The 18402-nt window shown below is 42.4% G+C and overlaps 1 protein-coding gene across 7 annotated transcripts in view; it reads left to right on the top strand.

Moving 5' to 3' along the window:
* GTF2H1 (general transcription factor IIH subunit 1) overlaps positions 1 to 5791 on the top strand; it is a 33593-nt gene extending 27802 nt beyond the window's left edge. For 5 of the 7 annotated variants that reach the window (XM_082342461.1, XM_082342456.1, XM_082342457.1 and 2 more), the window contains 5 exons: positions 299 to 389; positions 869 to 984; positions 2066 to 2158; positions 2357 to 2464; positions 4573 to 5791. In XM_082342461.1, coding sequence (XP_082198587.1) covers positions 299 to 389; positions 869 to 984; positions 2066 to 2158; positions 2357 to 2464; positions 4573 to 4659 — 495 coding nt within the window. In that variant the 3' untranslated portion in view covers positions 4660 to 5791. The remainder of the gene's footprint in view (positions 1 to 298; positions 390 to 868; positions 985 to 2065; positions 2159 to 2356; positions 2465 to 4572) is intronic. The other 2 variants (XM_082342459.1, XM_082342460.1) reach the window with 1 other exon arrangement.
* Positions 5792 to 18402: the final 12611 nt, after the last annotated feature.

The following is an 18402-nucleotide window of genomic DNA, read 5'->3' as shown; positions in this document are numbered from 1 at the left end:
ATATTGTAAATCAACTATACTTTAAAAAAGGCGGGGGGGGGGCTTGACTAGACAAAAGCGTGTGTATTTTGAGGTACCTGTGGACTTGCCTGGTATTCCTGGAAGATTGGTAGGTATTCTGTTTCTACACATACTGTGTTTCTAGCCTCATGGAAAGTGGTTCACTCTGGTTGCTATAACTTATTTATTTATACAGGAATGAAGACTTACTGGACATTTTGCTATAGAACTGAAATGTTAAGTAAAAAAGATGGGCAAAAAAGAGAGAAACCACTTTTTGTGTCTTAATTTCTTTCAGGTTCTCTCAAGCAGTGCTGCCAGTAGTACCATCACAGCACTGTCACCTGGAGGAGCACTGATGCAGGGAGGGACACAGCAAGCCATAAACCGTATGTGCTGGACCTCCTGTTGCTGTCCCTTTACCTAAATAACCTCAAAAGAGCAATTTGAGAAGAGTGCTAAGTTTTATTGGTTTCTCTTTGGGACATTTCTGGGATTTTTGTTTTGTTTTTATGCATCCAGATCCTGAAGCATATTTAGGCAAGAGCTTATGTTTCAGTATTATTTTAGTATTACAAACAGTGGCACATTGCTGTGTCACACTAGTAATGTGTGACATTGCTAGTCACACATTTTTTTTCCTCTCCTACCTCTTAAAGCAAAACCTGGAAATTCCTCCAAAACCCCAAGGAAATTTAAATTCTGTGGTCTGTCGGCCACAAAATCAGTAACTTGTCTCAAAATAGCACATCCTGGTTTAGTATTGGTAGAGTGTGCATTCAGATTTATTCTCTGAGTTGTCATTCTTTCAGAGACTACACACATGGGAAAATAGCTTTTATCCTATGGACCACTTTTTCTTTTGCAGAGATGGTGCCAAATGATATTCAGTCTGAATTGAAACACCTGTATGTGGCTGTTGGGGAACTTCTACGGCACTTCTGGTCCTGCTTTCCTGTTAATACGCCATTCCTAGAAGAAAAGGTCAGAACCGATTCCAAACACAGCCAGCTGTTGTGGTAGTGTAACTTAGTGAAGTGTTATCTTGAAGTTGGAAAATTGTATTGAATGTTTACCATGTGCCAAACACTACTTTGCATATATTGTTTCATTTAAGCCTCACAGCATCCTGATGGAGTAGGTATTGACACCCATTTTGTATACGAAGAAAATTGAGATCCAGACCAGTTCCATAACTTATAATCGTGCATCTTAAAAGTTAACTGAATCACTTTGCTATGCACCAGAAACTAACACAACATTGTAAATCAACTATAATTCAATTAAAAAAGAAGTAGTAATAGCTTTACTATATAGATTGCTGTTATAAACAGTCTTTAAGAGAAAGATAAATACCCCATTTAAAATAATAGGCAAAACTCTTTGAACAGGCGATTCACTAAAGAATGCAAGTGGCCCAATAAATCTAAGAGGAAATTTTCGTACTCAGTATTCAAATAAATTATCTTTAAAGCTACATAAATGCATTTTTCATCTATAATTTGTAAAAGGATAAAAAACTTAGAATGATCAGTGATGGCCAAGTTGCTAAGAAGAGAGTCCTTTCTTCCACTACAAGTACTGCCTTTGTAAAACATGCTTTGACCCAGAAATTCAACATTTAGAAATTTAACCTAAGGAAATAATTAAGAATGAATGTATGCAAATATTGAGCCATAGAGATGTTTCTCTACCACTGTCTGTGTAGAAATGGTCTAAATATCTACCAGAAGGGGATTGGTTAAAGATACATCCATTTTAAATGATGACTTAGTATTTAATGACTTAAAGATGTTCTCATTAAACCAAGTGGAATTTTAAAACAGTGTATACTATATGTTTTCTACATATGCATTTATACACATGCACAAAAAACATCAGGAAGGATATGAATTATAAACCAAAAGAATCTAAATATATTCGATATTGCTTCTCTGCCTGGTGGAGCCAGTTAATCTTAAAAAAAAAAAGAAGAAGAAAGAAAAAGAAACCTTATGTGTGTTTTTCTCTTGATCCCTGTAGGTTCTTTGAGAGTCTGTAATTCATTATTTCTCTCTTTTTTTAGGTAGTGAAAATGAAAAGTAATTTGGAACGATTCCAAGTTACAAAACTCTGCCCATTCCAAGAAAAAATTCGGAGACAGTATTTAAGCACAAATGTAAGGCAACAATTTAATTTTGGCCTAATAGTTTTCTCTGTGTAGTAAAATGATGAAATTAACTTTGTTTTCCTGTAAATGAGTATATATGTTGTTTTGTTTTCTGTTACTGGGAATACTGGGGGTTATTTTGGTTTTTTTAAGGCTGCTTTTTTTTTTTTTTTTTTTAAGAGCATTTATTTATTTTATTTTTGACAGCATCAGGTCTTAGTTGCAGCACGCGGGATCTTCGTTGAGGCATGCAGGATCTTTCGTTGCGGCGCCGCGGGCTCTTCCTTGCGGTGCACGGGATTCTCTCTAGTTGTGGTGCGTGGGCTCTGTAGTTTGCGGCACGCAGGCTCTGTAGTTGCGGCGCACGGGCTTAGTTGCCCGGTGGCATGTGGGATCTTAGTTCCCTGACCATGGGTCAAACCTGTGTCCCCTGCATTGTAAGGCGGATTCTTTACCACTGGACCACGAGGGAAGTCCCAGGAATACTGTTTTTTAATTGTAAAATGTATCATACATTCAGAAGTGTATGAAATACATTTGCTCTTTTAAATAGTAAAACAAGTATCTGTGTACCCACCAATCATGGTAAAAATAGAACCAGTACCCTGAGTGTCCCTGTCCCACTCTCTCAAGGCCATAACTAACCAGGATTTGTAATAATCACCTCCATGCTTTTCTTTATAGATTTACAACCTATATGTATGTTCCTAAAGGTATTAATTTTGAAAACCTGAGTAGCAACTACAAATGTAGCAATGCAAAGAAAGGTAGAATTGCCATTCTATGAAAGTAAGCTGAACAGTTCCTGGATTATGGTCTGCCTTCAGCTTTCCTGTTTGACAGCAGGGCAGTGGGTAAGGCAGTGAGAAGTGTCACCTTATGCCCAGGATTTTTAGCGTTGTTTTTAATGCAAGGCTAGAGCAACCACACAAGATTGTTTCTCTGTGTGTTAATGCAAGTCTTCTTAGAGATGACAGGGAAAAAAATAGTATGTACAAACTTAGAGTTCAGTGTTTCAGTAAGTAGGATAATCAAAACAGTTTTACAGTTGAAAGTTGAAAAATCTTCATCAGTAATATTTTTAGTAAGTTTTTATTCCCTAAACATTCTAAGTGGTTTTTCTTAAAATATAACAATGTTATTTATAATCAGAAAAGAAGCTTGAAGTGTCTTCCCACAACAGAGCAAGGGTGACAAATAGATTTCAGTTTATGTGCCTTCTCAATTGATTGTAACTGCCTGGAGCACTGTAGTAAAAAGGATTCTGAGGCCATGTGCAGCCTTACAGGAGGCTGTGGCGTTCACCTCTTCTAACGGGTTCTGTGGAACCCCTGCAGCCTATGGAGCAGTGTAGTTTCCAGACAGAAGTAAATAACATAACGCTCCCCTTTGTGCACGTGCATGCGCACGCACGCACACACACACACACACACACACACACACACACACACACACTGATAACAGGTGTGGTAAATAACAGTTTTTTTTTTTTTTTAACTACCTCAGATTGAATCTAAGTTATTGGCATGCTACAAGGATTTAGGACTTCCTGGTCTCTGTCCCCATACTGCCAAAATTGACTTGCAGACTTTTTATAAGACTTTTACTTCCAACCATGTAAATTACACTGTCCACTTCCGAGGAAACAGATAATCCAAAGACATTCTGCCTTAGGAGTCTTTATCAGCTTAGATCAGTGTGGTCCTGTTGACTTCTAGTTATGTCTGTGATGAGGGTAAAATTTTTTTCTACTCAAGATACGTAGTCCTGACCTAAGGCTTGACATAGTACTTGTGTGACGCTTTGAGACCATTTAGATTTTTCTGTAATCTGCTGAGTTACATTGAAATCCTGAAGTCTTAGACCTGGAAAAGACCCTAGAGAACATAGAAAAGTGCTTCACAGGGTTGGCTGTGCAGCAGAATTAAGTGGAGGAGCTTTTGAAAATCAAAAGATTCCTGGGTCTCATCCCAGACCTGCTGCCTCAGAATCTTCAGGGGAGTGGGGCATTTTTCAAATTTTCTCTGAGTTAGTGTTGATGCCACCCTCTTGACCTTAGTCAAGAGACTAATGTTTAAATCTAGAAATCACCAGTTTAGTTCACCTTTCTCATTTGACAAAAGAAACTAAAGCCTAGAACACAGGATTTCATGTTGTCCTATGACTGGTTAATGACAGGACAGACATACAGTGCAGGCAAAGCAGGTGAATTTCCAGCCTCTACTATACCCCACCATCCCTCTTACCTTTCTATACAAAATGTGTCTGATAACACCTTCACAGAGGGCTTGCATGTTGCCTCTTTGGAGAAATAAAAAAGAGCTTGGGAACAACACTGAAGTATGTGCCAGATCTGGATCAGAAGTAGTAACTTCCCCAGCCTTTACCCCATTGTTGCCTAAGTGTCTTGCTATGTTTTTCAGTTGGTAAGTCACATAGAGGAGATGCTCCAGACAGCTTACAACAAGCTCCACACGTGGCAGTCACGGCGTCTGATGAAGAAAACGTGAAGTGTCCGTGGCTCTCACAGGTTCTGTGAGACTGAGAGAACTGTGACCTGCAGTGACTCTGGAAACCTGGCCTGTCAGACATGCAGGTGATCACACAGAAGTGACAAGAAATATCTGTACCATGCCGACTCTTGGAGCTGATGCTATTGTACTTGCACATTAAGAACTGAAAAGAAGGGAACTATGATTAAAAGCTAGGGAGGTAAATTAAGGCAGAACCAAAATGAGCTAAGTTGCAAATATATATATATATATATATATATATATATATATATATATATATATTTTAAAAAGACACTGTTTACAGCAGTTACTCAGGAACTGCTTTTGATTCACATTAAGCTGCTTTCAGGAATCTAAAAAAAAAAAAAACTTTTTAAAAGGGTGCATTGATAAAATCTGAGGATTTTTGGTTTTGTTTTGTTATTGTATAAATTTTTTTTCCTAAGTTTATGGCACAGGGTACACCTTAAGTATTTCTCCTCCATCTTCCACTTGTATCCTTAAGTTTTGCTGAATTCTAGTTGTACCTTACATCAGCAAGTTAAAGAGAGTACTTTAAAATAAAGCAGAGGGAGACTGTTGCTCAGCCATCCAGAAACAGTTGTAGTCAGAAGACATCATTGGTCCTGTGTTTCCTACGGAAATAAGAAACAATAAATATTGCACTGAATGTTTGTGGTTTGGAGTCCCTAAATGATAAAGAGGGGACATATTTGCAGAAAGTCGTGTGGGGTTTTTATGCAGAATTTTGTCAGAGGACAATGCGCTGCATGTTTTTCTTTGAGTGCAAATGTACATTGCTAAGATTTTTTTTTAAGATGGCATGTGCTTTGAAAAGAAATTGCATTTTTAAGAGTTTAAAAATCTTATGAGTGAGAGATATAAGAAATCTTACTTATTTTCACCTCTTTAGAAAAAATAAAAGATGTTTCTCATATCTCTTTTTCTCCAGTATCTGACTGTTACTGTCCTTGGCGAATTGATAATCATTGCATAGTGACTGCAAAGCCTAAATGCAAAAAAAAAAAAAAAAAAAAAAAGATATGTTCTTGTTTTTGGAATCTGTGCCATATTTTGTTCCTGATAGTATCAACTCACTGTTTATCTAAGACTTTAGATTAGATGTCTTGTATTAAAAATCACAGAAAAAAGTAAAACTTTTTATAGATACTCTTTTAACTGTAACACATCTTGTGGATTCTCCTTATGTGTGGTGCTTACTTGGGTGGGCTGCTCGAGGGCTACTCTTTTTTTTTTTTAAGCCATTATACAAGCTGTTTATCTTTCATAAAATGGCTACAACAGGTCGAAAACCTGTTCAGACTTTGAACCAGTTAAAGGAAAGTAGCAACATCATTCTTCTGCTTCAGCCCTCCCATTTCTCCTTCAGATCAGTTTAGTAATGGTGTGTTACACTTCACAGTTTTACAAAGTGCATTTCAAATGAATTATTACCACAACTACTCATAAGCAATAGCAATCGAGCAGATAGAAAAATGTTTGAAATAGAAGAAAGAGTATGTCTGTTGGGAAAGGCAGACGTAAAGAAATAAAATGCTCTGTTGAGTGCTCTGTTAAAGATTAAGTGATAAATATAATGGAACCTGAAGGAAGAAACCATTGGGGGAATTGGGTAGGCTTCACTAAAGAACTAACATTTTAGCTAAGCCTTGAAGGTTGAACAGGGAAGTGCATGATGAAGATGTGAAGACTTTGAAAGACCCACCCCCCACGTGTTGGGACAAGAGTGTTTGTTGGATTGGAGAGTTGGAAGTGACAAGAGGCTGGGAAAATCAGTTTAATTCAGGTTGCGGGTGGCTTTGTAAGGCCAAGGTAAGAAATTCAGACCTTACCCATTAGGCACGGGGGACCTTGGAGAAAATTTTAAGCACATGAGTTGTTTTTCTGAGGGTAGTTTGCTTGTTCTGTTTGGTTTGTTGGATTAAAAGTCCAGCAGTTGGGGATGCCAAAACCTAGAAGGCTTTGGAACAATCCAGACTGGAAACTAGGTCCAAATTAAAGTGGAATTCTGGTAAATAGAAAGGAGGGAACTGAATAAAGACTTTCATAAGGTGTATGATTAAGTCTCATAAGGAATGAAGGACTTAAGGGAGATTTCACCAGAGGTAGCTCTCACTTTCAAGTCCAGCTTACATTTGAAATATTTGATCCTTGGAGTCCTTTCAAAATGAACTTTGGCGGCTGTTTAGACCTACTATGGCCCCACCTTCCCATTGTGGAAAATGATAGCAGCCGCTGGTGATTGAGAGCTGCGATAAAGGTGCCTAGCACCTTTAGAAATGGTTTTGATGTTAAGTAATTTACCCCAGTAAGTGTCAGAGCTTACTCTAAACTGCTAAGCTTCTGCAGTCACTAAGATGGGACAAGATGCTTGTGAAGTTGGAAGCTTTTATTCCCCAGCCCAGGCTTCCATTGCCTAGTTTTTCCTTTGACTGCCCCGTCAGTCATTCCTGCCTCCAATTCTATTCTGTACTTGGTTTACGGCAAATCACATTATGGGGTTATTCTGCCTAGTGGGTCCCATTAGCCCAAAGGGCTGCAAAATACAATAGTATAGTGAAAGTATGCATGCCTTAGGAGAATGAGTTTCTCTTGGAAAAACATAAAATCAGTAGTGCTAGTCTACTTTGGACTTAACACTGCAGAATGAGTAGGATACTTTGTGACATCTGCTTCAGTCTGGAAAGCAAAAGATTGCTTAAACACCTATAATTTAGGAGGGTAAGCCACTCATCCAGGCTGAGGGTTTAATCCAGAAAGTGATTTCCTATTGGTGCGTATATCATCTGGAGCCAACAGTGGCACTGGTATGGAAAGCTGCCCATTTTAAACTTAGATTTGCTGTTTCCAGTGTCAGAACTTGCATGGGAGTCCTCAGTGCATTACCTCTGCCCTTTCCCAATTTAGCTTCTTCAAGACTCAGCTGTTTTCCCAGTTCCTGAGGCCAGGGGAGTCTTAGTTATTTTCAGCTCTTAAATTGTCCAGAGCTGGAGCATTGCCTAGAACCTGGTTCAGGGGTGATCAGCCTTAGTTTGTAGTCCATATCCTCGATTGGGTGTGTATTTAAGTCACAGAAAAGACCTTGGAATTCAGACTTTGTAACCACAGAGCCCTGTTTTCATAGTTTTTTGCAGAATCCCTAATATTTATGACAACCATGAAATTATACCTGTTGAGGTGGAGCCAGCGATCCAGCTCTTCCCACTCCCCCTAACAAAACAGCTTGAAAAACCTATACCCTCTCTGGCCACCTGGTAACCTGCTGTGTTTGTTGGGATGAATGATAACAGAAGTAGGCCGAAGGGAGTTCCCTGGCAGTCCAGTGGTTAAGAGTTGGTGCTTTCACTGCTGTGGGCCCGGGTTTGATCCTTGGTCAGGGAACTAAGATCCCACAAGCTGTGCGCGTGGCCAATAAATAAATAAAAATGAATTCTCTTTAAAAAGAAAAGTAGGCTGAGGTTGAAGCATAAGATAAACTGGCTTGAATTTATTTATTTATTTATTTATTTGCTTATTGGCCGCACAGCACGGCATGCCGGATCTTAGTTCCCCAACCAGGGATTGAATCTGCATCCGCACTGCAGGGTCTTAACCACTGGACTGCCAGGGAGGTCCCTAAACTGGCTTAAATTTAAAATTTTACTCATCTGTAGTCATAGAAATAAATAGCAAGATGGTAGACTTAAACCCAACTTACTAGCAATTAAAACAGACTGAACACTCTAAAAGATAAAGATTGTCAGATTGGATTGAAAAACAAGACTCAACTACATGCTAGTTATAATCACAGAAATGTCTATACTTACCTCACTGGATTTGCCCTCCCCTCATGTCAAATTTACTAGTTACCTAGGTTCACTAGGTATTAGAATTCAAAGACCTTTATTACTCAAATTTATATCTTTCTGGTTCGAGGACCTAAATGGTGAACAGAGAGTGAAAAAGGAATGACAAATACAAGATCACTGACCATTAATGTCCATTTTTAAAATTATTACAAAGGTATAATATTTTTAAGGTTTGAATAGTACTGACATATATAAAATAATAGAAAATGTTTCTGTATCCTTACCCCCAAATCTCATTCTCTTGAAGCAGTGCTTAGTGTATTTTCTCCTGGACATTTTTCTATGCGCTTAAAATTATTTTTCTAACCTACAATCTAAGATTTTTCTAGCAAACACCTGTGCACACATTTATACCCTTTAAGATAAACCCTGACAATGGGGCTTATCTCCATAGAGAACCCATTCATGGTCCCATTTCTGTAAGCTAAGTTTTTGTGAATTTTGATCTTATCCACTAGTGTGCTACTTCTGGCACCTGGTTATCCGTAAGAACAGGCTATGTCTGGCCTGAATGCAAAAATTCCTTGGAATTTTACTTGTACAATCAGATTCTTATTACCCAAGAACATTTAGACCCACAGATATAAAAAGTAGAGAAAAAGTAGTGTTATAACAGGCCCTCCCAGGATTGACTGCAGCCTCAGCAGCAGTAGAGACATGGTGTAGCAGAGCCATTAGAGCACAGTCATTGGACCTACACTGGGTTCAAATCCCAGCTGCGTAGCTCACTAGATGTGTGACTTTACTTAATCTGTGCCTTGGTTTCTTCTTCATCTATAAAGTGAGTGTTATAGTACTTAACGGATAGGATTACTGTGAGGATAACAAATAGAGTATATATAGGGCACTTGGAGCAGAGTCCAGCGCATGACATGTGCTGGGTGAGTGCTGTCCTTAATGCTGATACAGGTTTTCACTGAGCCACACGGTGAAAGGCAGCGTCTTCTCGATTTCACTGTTTAGAAATCTAAATGGAAGAAAATTCCCTCAAAGAACAGTAAAGGTGCTTGCTTGTACTTCTACCCCAAAAAAACTGCCCAAATCTAATTTTCATGGCTTATCTTTAATAGATGTATTAATAGTCACTTTTTTGTGGTGCCCTGCATTCTCCAAATTACTTTAAAATATACGTATAAAATTGCTTATAACTGATTTCACACTTCAGTTACAGTATTTATGAAATAAATTCCATTCTTTTGAGAATGTGAGGAGAACGTTTCTGTGTTCTTCCCTGGGATGTAAAATATAGATCAAAAGACAACTGTAAGTTAAAAGATACTGTCAATTAGAATCCAAAATTCGTTTGAAATTAATGTTTCATTTCATATGTTTGATATTTAGGGGAAAAAGCTTTCCTTTATTTTGGTGGGAAGGGGAAGGGAAGCACATCCTGTTATCTTTTAAGTACTTGCTAAAATTTTTTCTTAAAAATAGAGGTTGGGATCTATGTAGAAAACAAACATGGTTACTGGGGGTAAGCAGGGGAAGGGATAAATTCGGAGATGGGGGCTGACATACATATTACTATATATAAAATAGATGACTATTAAGGACCTACTGTATAGCACAGGGAACTCTACTCAATACTCTGTAATGGCCTATATGGGGAAAGAATCTAAAAAAGTGGATATATGTATAACTGATGCACTTTGCTGTATACCTGAAACTAACACAACGTTGTAAATCAACTATACTCCAATAAAAATTAAGAGAAAAAATAGAGGTTGGGATCAAAGAAAAAGAGGTTGAAAATATGCTGAGTTAGCAGGAGAGCAACCTTGAAACTTGATAAAACAGGTGAAGGGGTTTCTCTTCAAAACAAGGTCACTAACAGGCTTCAGTGAGCACATCCCCAGACCTAAACATGGTTATTTGTCATCTGGACAGTTGCATATCACAAGTATAGCTTAGTTAGGCAAGAAGGAATTTCTTTAAAAACATAATGGTGATCAATTTTCTGTGTTACATGAATAGGTTAGTAAAAATCTAGTAAACGAGAAAGCGCTCAAGCTCTACAGCTGAGCTACCTGGGTTCAAATCCCAACCCTGCCACTTAATAGTTGTGCAATTACTTCATCACTTCATGCCTCAGTTTCCTCACTTTTAAAATGGGCGTAATAAGAGTACTTACAGATTTATTGTGAAAGTTAAATAAGCTAATCAATGTAAGTGCTTAGAATACTGCATGGCACAAATTAAGCACTCCATAATTGTTCTTCGTACCATTTATTATTATTTACCTTTACCTGACTTCAGCTCAAAGCTTATTGACTCAGGCTGGCATAAAATATCATCATTGATAGGGACCAGAGAGTAAGGGGAAAAAACTAATATTTATTAGATCTATTTGCCAGGATATTTGCCATGTTATATGTACATTCTTAATCCTTAGGATTCACTCAACAATTATTTATCAAGCTCCTACTATACATCAGTCTACAGACCCCACCGTATAAAATCTCCAGGTCAGGAAAAGGCACTGTCCTAGATGATGGGTAGAATAGACTGTGCCTGCATGGAACTTAATAAAACTGAGTCTCGGAAAGGTGAAATGACTTGCCTAAATACCCTGACTCCAATTTGAGAGTGGAGAGCTAAGATTCAGGCTTAGCTCTTCAAAGCAAATCTGTGCAGCTGCGAACTATTGACCTTTCTCTCCCTAATCGCCTTACTGTCTCCCCACCCTGCTCAGGCAGGCTGGAACTTTCTCTTCTCCCTGCTATAAATAATGGAGAAAGGGAGATCTGTGCTATCAGGCCACACACTGACAAGCACATGTGGCTCTGAGGCTGGGCGACTGCTTCATTCTCCCGAAGTGCAGTGACAGACACAGATTCTTGGATTTGAAGCCCTAACGGAGGGCCACCCAGGCTCCAACTCTGCTGTTGGTGCCTAAGCCTCTATTATGTGCTGGGTCCTCAGAAGAATTCAACGGACCTTCGCTGTCCTGTTTTCTCCTGACATTTTACTTTTTAAAAATTGATTTTGTTTTTTAGCAAAGTTATTCATGCTCATAATTTAAAAAATCAAAAACACTAAAAGGTGCATACCAAAACATCAAATCCACCAACTTCCCTCATCACAGAATTAATCACTTTCAACTCTTTTAGCTTATATTATACCATTCTCAATTTATCAATTTTGTTATTCTCCACTATTATGGTCATTAAGGATTTAGTGTTCTTATCATTATTCCCATTTCCCTCTCTCCAGACTCCCAATATAGTTATCTCACCGTTTTTTGATGATCAACAGTGTTCACATTTTGATAATGTGAATATTGTTTGGTGCTTCAGTCAGGGTCCTGGCAGGAAATAAATGGCACCCTCAAATTGGGTGATTTAAGGAGATTAATAAAGGGACAGTTTTCCAAAGTGTAGGCAGAGTAGAGAGAAACCATAAGTTATAGTACGGTATCCTAGTTACCAGGCCTAGGCCTGATGAGGCGATGGAAAGAAGTGGTCACCAGGAGAGAAGAGACCCTGACAGGAGTTAAGGGACACAACCCACCCACAGTCCCACAGGGAGGGCTCCATCTCACTTTCCCTCTCCCCCAGTCTCTGCAGGGAAGGCAGAGGGCATGGGGGCACCATTGCTGTGTGGTTCCTTCAGGTCAGTCCCTCAGAACCCAGAGCAGGGTGGATAAGAAGAGAGTGGACCTGCAGGGCAAATAGAAGATACCCAGCATCACAGCCGAGCAGGGTACTAAGGTTCCCTTAACTTTCTTGACCAACTTTTCTTTCACCACCGTTTCCAGTTGGCTTGATCTTCTAACACTCCTATGGCCACTTCACTCCAAACTCTGAACAGACTGTAAAACCCCTCAGCTGGCCCTTGTATTTGAGCAAGTTATTTAACGTGGATTAGAAGCTCCATGTGCACGGGCAGGTCTGTCGAATAGAGGACGTCCACCGGGGTAACTGGGGGGAAGCCGCTTTGCCAGCCAGGTCTCTCACATGTCAGTATTTGGGGAACTTTTCTCTGAGACCATTCAGTCTCTCCAGAGAAGGAGCCTCTGTGTCTCTACCTGGGAGTATAAGCCTGGAGACTAGCTTTCTGGGAATTGCCTCAGGAAGGGGGTTCTCCGTCTATAGACATTCTCTTATGCCCCAGTGCCTCTCACCACTGTGCTTGCGTCCTGATTGCATTTCCCCAAAGAGTAAACCCCTTATTTTCAGTGAGGGCGGAGGCAGGAGGCAGTCATTTTGTTGCACAGGTGGGGAAGGAATCCGGGAGTCTCCAGTCTCTTAGATCCCTTGTTTCAGGCCCACACTGTACTCCTATCTTCCATAGAACTTGCTCCCTCCAGCTCCTGAGCCCATCTAGTGCAAATCAGCTTCCATCTCTTCACCACCTCCCTCTGTGGCCACTTGGATTTCACTCTCGTGTTAGTCACACTGATTTCAGCTTTCTAAAATGTGGTTGACAGACCTCAGCTGCGGTTGTCTCCTCTACCAGTCTCTTGGTCTTTGTGTGATTATACGTTTGTATGTTCTTTTCCCATTGTTTTAGTAGGATTTGGGGAAGGAACTAAGATAAACATATGAGTTCAATCTGCCACGTTTAACCAGAGATCCACTAGTGTTGAATCTTGGTTATTTTAGTGTCGAGGTGAATGCTCACCATTTCATGACTAAAGGCCCCATAAGATGACTGCTCTAAACTGACTGAAAAAAAATGCACAACCTAAAAGTTGAGAATTATGTTTTATTCGGCAGACATACTGAGGACTTAAGCCCGGGAGACAGCCTCTCATATAGCTCTGAAGGATCCTTCTGAAGAGGTAAGGGAAGAGCCAGCATATATAAGAGTTTTGCAAAAACAAACCAGGTAGTTGAACATCAAAAGGTTTCTGCTAATTAAAGAAAAAACAAACATCTCAAGTTAATGAATTTAGCGCTTTTCTCTGTATGGGAAGGTGCAAGAGTCTGGGCTCACTGAAATCATTCCTTTGATATGCACCTCAACTATCTAGGGCCAGCATACTGTTCTTTTCCATCCTGAATCCGCTCAGGGTGCACCGTTGGGGGTGACTGCAGTGGCTGATGACTTGATGGCCACAACATCCTTTGTTTACTGATTTGGCCAGCAGCATTCTTTGTCCACAACTCAAACCCCTAGTAGCTATCCTCCGTTCCTTGTCATAGAGCAAGCCAAAGTTACTGAGCTCGTGCTTTTTCCCCTGGTGTGTGTGTGAGCATATCACATGATCCCACTGCTAAGTTGTTCACTAGCCCAGTGTTTTCTAAAGTGTGGTTAGCACACCTCCAGGGGGTTGAGTAAATATATATAAATTTACTTATTTATTGAGTAAATAAATATCAGATGACTGAGCATTTCAAATTTCTAATTGTATAGTTATATATTTTAATGTGTATATATATATATATATATTTAATGTAACTGGCATATCAGGCACATTTTTGCTAGGGATGAAGCTAAGTAAAATAGGGAGTCAATTTAAAGAAGCATGTTGACTAGAGTAACATGGGTGCTACTCAGGAATGGCAAACACTGTGACAATGACTGATATTTCCTAAACACCAATGCTGCTGAGTTGCAGCTAGCTAGTGCTACATGATCCAGAAGCACTTTTCTTTCTAAAAAAGCCCTAGGGCCTGTGCTCTTCCCCCAGCTGGAATGGAAACTAAGGATTGTCCAGTGTGGGCATCTCACTGTTTGTTTTTGTGGAATGGACATAGAAATCCTTCGGGCCTGGTTGGAGTTAGCCAGTTGTGAGTTGCAGAGTGTGGGCACTAGAAGAGCAAAGCAGGCCTTTAGAAACTGCCTCCCTCTTTAGAGCTGCATTTCTGCCCCCAGAGACCTCCCTTCCTTTGCACCTTTGCTCCTGCGGCTCTGAGATGCAGGGTGAGCACATGGGAGGGGCTGGTCGCTGACAGAGCGTTCAGTTCTCAGCCTCAGGGAGGCCGCTCGCTTGTCTCAGAACTGCCCCTGGCACAGCTCCAGCCCAGATGAGGCAGCGCAGGTGGGGAAACAGGTGCTATCAAAGGTCTCTCCCAGCTCCTGGAGGCCATCCCTCTTCTTAGATTGGGGCTCTTGAGAGCTTCCCAGAAGTATCTTCACTTCAACATTCCAGATTGCCCCCCAGGGATCGAAAAGGAAGCTAACATTTATTGGGCACCTACTGGGTGCTGGGTGCTTTACATTTAAACCTCACAACAACCTATGAAAATGGTATTATCCCCATTCTACAGAGGCCCCATGAGAGGAAGTAATTTGCTCAAGTTCTCATAGTGAGTGGTGGAATCAGGAGTCAAACCCAGGGCAGTGTAAGGCCAAAGCAAAGAGCCATACTGAGGGAAAGACAACAGCAGGCCTGTCCCCTGGAAACATGGGCCTCCCCCTGCTGCTGTCTGGACATTGCATGGCTGCCTCTCTTTCCAAACTGTGAGAGAAACAAAACCGAGGGAGGCCAGGGTCTCGTGGGCAGGGGCTGCCTTTCTGAATCCATGCAAGGGGCAGAGACCAGCCAGCGTAGGGTGGCCAGAAACAACCGTGTGCTTTACATCATAAACTAAGGATGCCATAAAAAACTGGGAAACTTGTAGCCCCTCCCTGACCAGCCCAGCCTTGTATATACAACCAATTTTAGTACTAGGTAATAAAGTATCTTTAAAAAAAAAAAGGGTGGATAAGGCAGGCATTATGTGCAGGTTCTAGAAGATCCTCACCTGAGGAAGGGGTCAGGCTCGGCCTGGGTGCAGGGCCAGGAAGAATGCTCTGAACCAATTAGAGTCTGAAATAGATAAAACAAACTGTCAGAGCAGTGACCACAAACTTGCCTCTCTCCTCAGCTCAATTCCTGAGATAGAAATATGGTTTATTGAGCAATTTCCTTGTTTTTCCTATTTCAAAGATGCATAAGGCTTAGAAAGTGACTTGCCCAGAAACATACAGGCAGTAGGAGTCATGTCAGGGTTTGAACCTGACTGGCTCCCAAAGCTGAGGTTCCCATGGAGACCCTCTTCTTGAAGGACAGGAAGTTTGGTACAGCAGAGGAATGCAGTACAGATGGAGGCTCTGCCATCTGCCCCTCCTTGTCCCTTAGGAGATGTGCAGACTATCTCTCCAAGTGGAGGAGTTTGCAGGGATGTCTGTTTTCTGAAAGGCCTGGACAGAAAGATAGACAGGGCCCTCCTCGGAAAGGGTCAACCTGGGCTTTGTGTTCCCCAGCGTCTCCGTCCCAGGACTAACAAAATGGCAGGAAAACAGGCTGACAGGAGCTGTCCGAGATGATCACGTCCTCCCCCGGCGCATTCCTGCTGCTCAGAGCAGTGAGGGAGCAGCCTCCGTGGAACCATGCCTGCTGTCAACTTCGTAGATTTTCTGCTTCGTTAGGTCAGTGAGAGGCTGCGGCTTCCACAGAGAGCCCTCTTCAGCGCGGCCTAGCAATTTCCTGAGAGGAACTCCCCATTGTCCCTGCTGTCACGGGCAGTAGCTGCACCTGGTCTCCCTGCAAAGAACTTGCCCAGATGCCACCTGGCTTTCATGTCTTTGAAACCTGGCTATAGCAGATCTGGCTGTGTGACTTTGGGCAAGTGCCTTCACCTCCCTAAGACTCAGTTCCTGTTTCTGGAAAACGGGAGTAATGATGTGCCCTACTCCACAGGGCAGTTAGTTGTGAAGATTAAACAGTGCTTTTAAAGGGTTTAGTAGGACTGCTGGGGACGTACATATTAAATGTTCAATAAACATGGGAGTGATTATTATTGCAATGCTCACAAAGTCTGGACCCGCGAGGTTTGGTGTCCTAGCACTGACTAGGAAGCACCCTTCAGCATCACAAGTAATTTCAAAATAGCTCAAATCCCAGGCTCGCCCTTTGGCAAAGTGAGAGTGGAGATTACCGCGATGTCCACAGCAGCATTGACCAAGAATTCTCCTTACTCTCAAATCTCCTTTCATCAGTCAGCAGAAGTTAAGGCAACTCTTTTCCAGTCTTCCACCTCCACTGCCTCCAAAATTCCCTTGAGACATTTTCTCTTCCTCGTTATTATACAGATTAACATCCTGTAGACCCAAATCCTCCCTTCCACTACCGGTCCAAATACACAGTCTTCCCCAATCAGGTATTGATTCTGCATCACAAAAGCCCAAGGCACAAGTTGAGCAAAAACCAAACTCCCCTCAGAGACTGGGAAAAGAAGTTGAACAGGAGAAGGACTACCCCAGGGCGCAGGAAAGGCTATGAATGAACCTTGCCCGGTCCACTATCCACACAACTGAATTTCAGACTCCCTCCAGGAGATGCGCACAGAGGGCTGAGAGGAGGAGTGGGTCATACCAGGAGCAGTTCCACTTGGCATTCTGATTTGGTTTTCTCCTGGAAACGGAATCTCTCTGAAGAGGCCGCCCCAGTTCTTGACACTGTGGAAGTGAGTTTTAGCTCCATCTCTGCTCCTGGGGCACCCACCCTACCTTCTCTCTCACTCTGGAGTCTTTGACTCCACGCTGATAAACACCCACCCTGGTTAAGAGCCTGCCGGCTCCTCAAATGCCTCAGGGGCCATTTTATGGGGTAGGGGTCACAAGGACCTGGGATTCTTGCCTAATCCATGGCAAACTATCTGCTGCACCACCAACACGCCCTCTGCCAGGGAGAGCAAAGTCTAAAGGCAACTAACACACTGCGCAATTTTCAACTTTCACCCATTACCCTAAAGAAGGTTTACCACCAGAGCCCCACAGTCTGCCCTGAGAAATCAATTCCATGTGGGAGGCAGCGAGTGGACTCCAAAGTAGAGCCTTTCTCTAGCCTGCCCCGTTTCCAGACTTTTCTCAGAGAACTCCTGCTGGGTCTGAAGTCTTCCAGGGAAACCCAGCTGGGCTTCCTCCCTAGGCTGTTCCTAAGTTCCAGGCGTGACAGTGGGGTGTGACGGGCCCGAATGACAGTCAGCCCCACTGGAGCCTGCAAAGGAGCCCTGCCAAGGGTGCTGGCTCTGGATCGTCACCCAAGGCAGGAAGCTGTGGCCCCTGGTTACCGTGGAGATCTTGGCACAGGCTGTGCCCATCTATGGCTGACAGGCGGCCTCCCTTAGGAAATGAGGAGGAGAAACTTGGTTGCTTGAGAACTAGATCAGCCTGGGGGAAGACTCCGTGACATCATGAGCCTGCAGCCGAGGGGGCTGCAGAGGAGGCTGCGGCCGGGAGCTCTTTGAGAACAGCGCTCTACTAAGGTGGGCTCCTGCAATCCCGTGGCTTTAGTGGTTGGGGTGTGGCCTCCTGCAGAGCGAGGCCTCCCCGCCAAGCTGCCAGTCCCAAGCCAGGGCTTGTTCGGAGCGGCTCTGGTACAGTGGAAAACCCCAGAAGCCAAGCCAGGAGAAGAGCCACACCCACAGTGCCAAGGAAGCAGCCCAGGCTGGTGGAGAAGGCCATGGTGTCTGGTGCAGGGGAGAAAACGCTAGACTAGTTGGGAGGTTCGTGTTTCTTAGTCACCACCCCTGAAACACTACGGTAGAGTCAAGAGCACTTCCCTTCCCTTCCCTTCCCTTCCCTTTCCTTCTCCCAGCCCTACTTCCCCACTGCGCAGTGACGTCTGCCCTGCAGGCCAATCGGATTGCTGAGAGGCCCGCAGTGTAAGCAAAGCAGGGGCAGGTGTGAGGGGCTGATCTCCCTCACTGATTCAGTGGGTAAAGGAGGGCCAAGGCTGTGAGGGCCTCTCCTAGGCTTTCATCCCTTCTGTGGCTAAAACTGGAAGATCAGCTCAGTTAAAATGTCCTTTAAGACAGCCTGACGCTGCAAGTTATGTTTGTACAGAGGGCAGAGCTTGGCCCTGCACACATGTGGGCTTTGCCAGGCTAATGGAGCACCAGGAAGAGGGAGGCTTATTAGATTATTAGATAGGGCCCTG

Source organism: Balaenoptera borealis (assembly GCF_965194805.1).
Source record: "Balaenoptera borealis genome assembly, chromosome: 11".
In the NCBI taxonomy this organism is placed as follows: domain Eukaryota; kingdom Metazoa; phylum Chordata; class Mammalia; order Artiodactyla; family Balaenopteridae; genus Balaenoptera; species Balaenoptera borealis.
The sequence above is the reverse complement of the archived record's forward strand: the minus strand, read 5'-3'. Positions and strand labels throughout refer to the sequence as shown.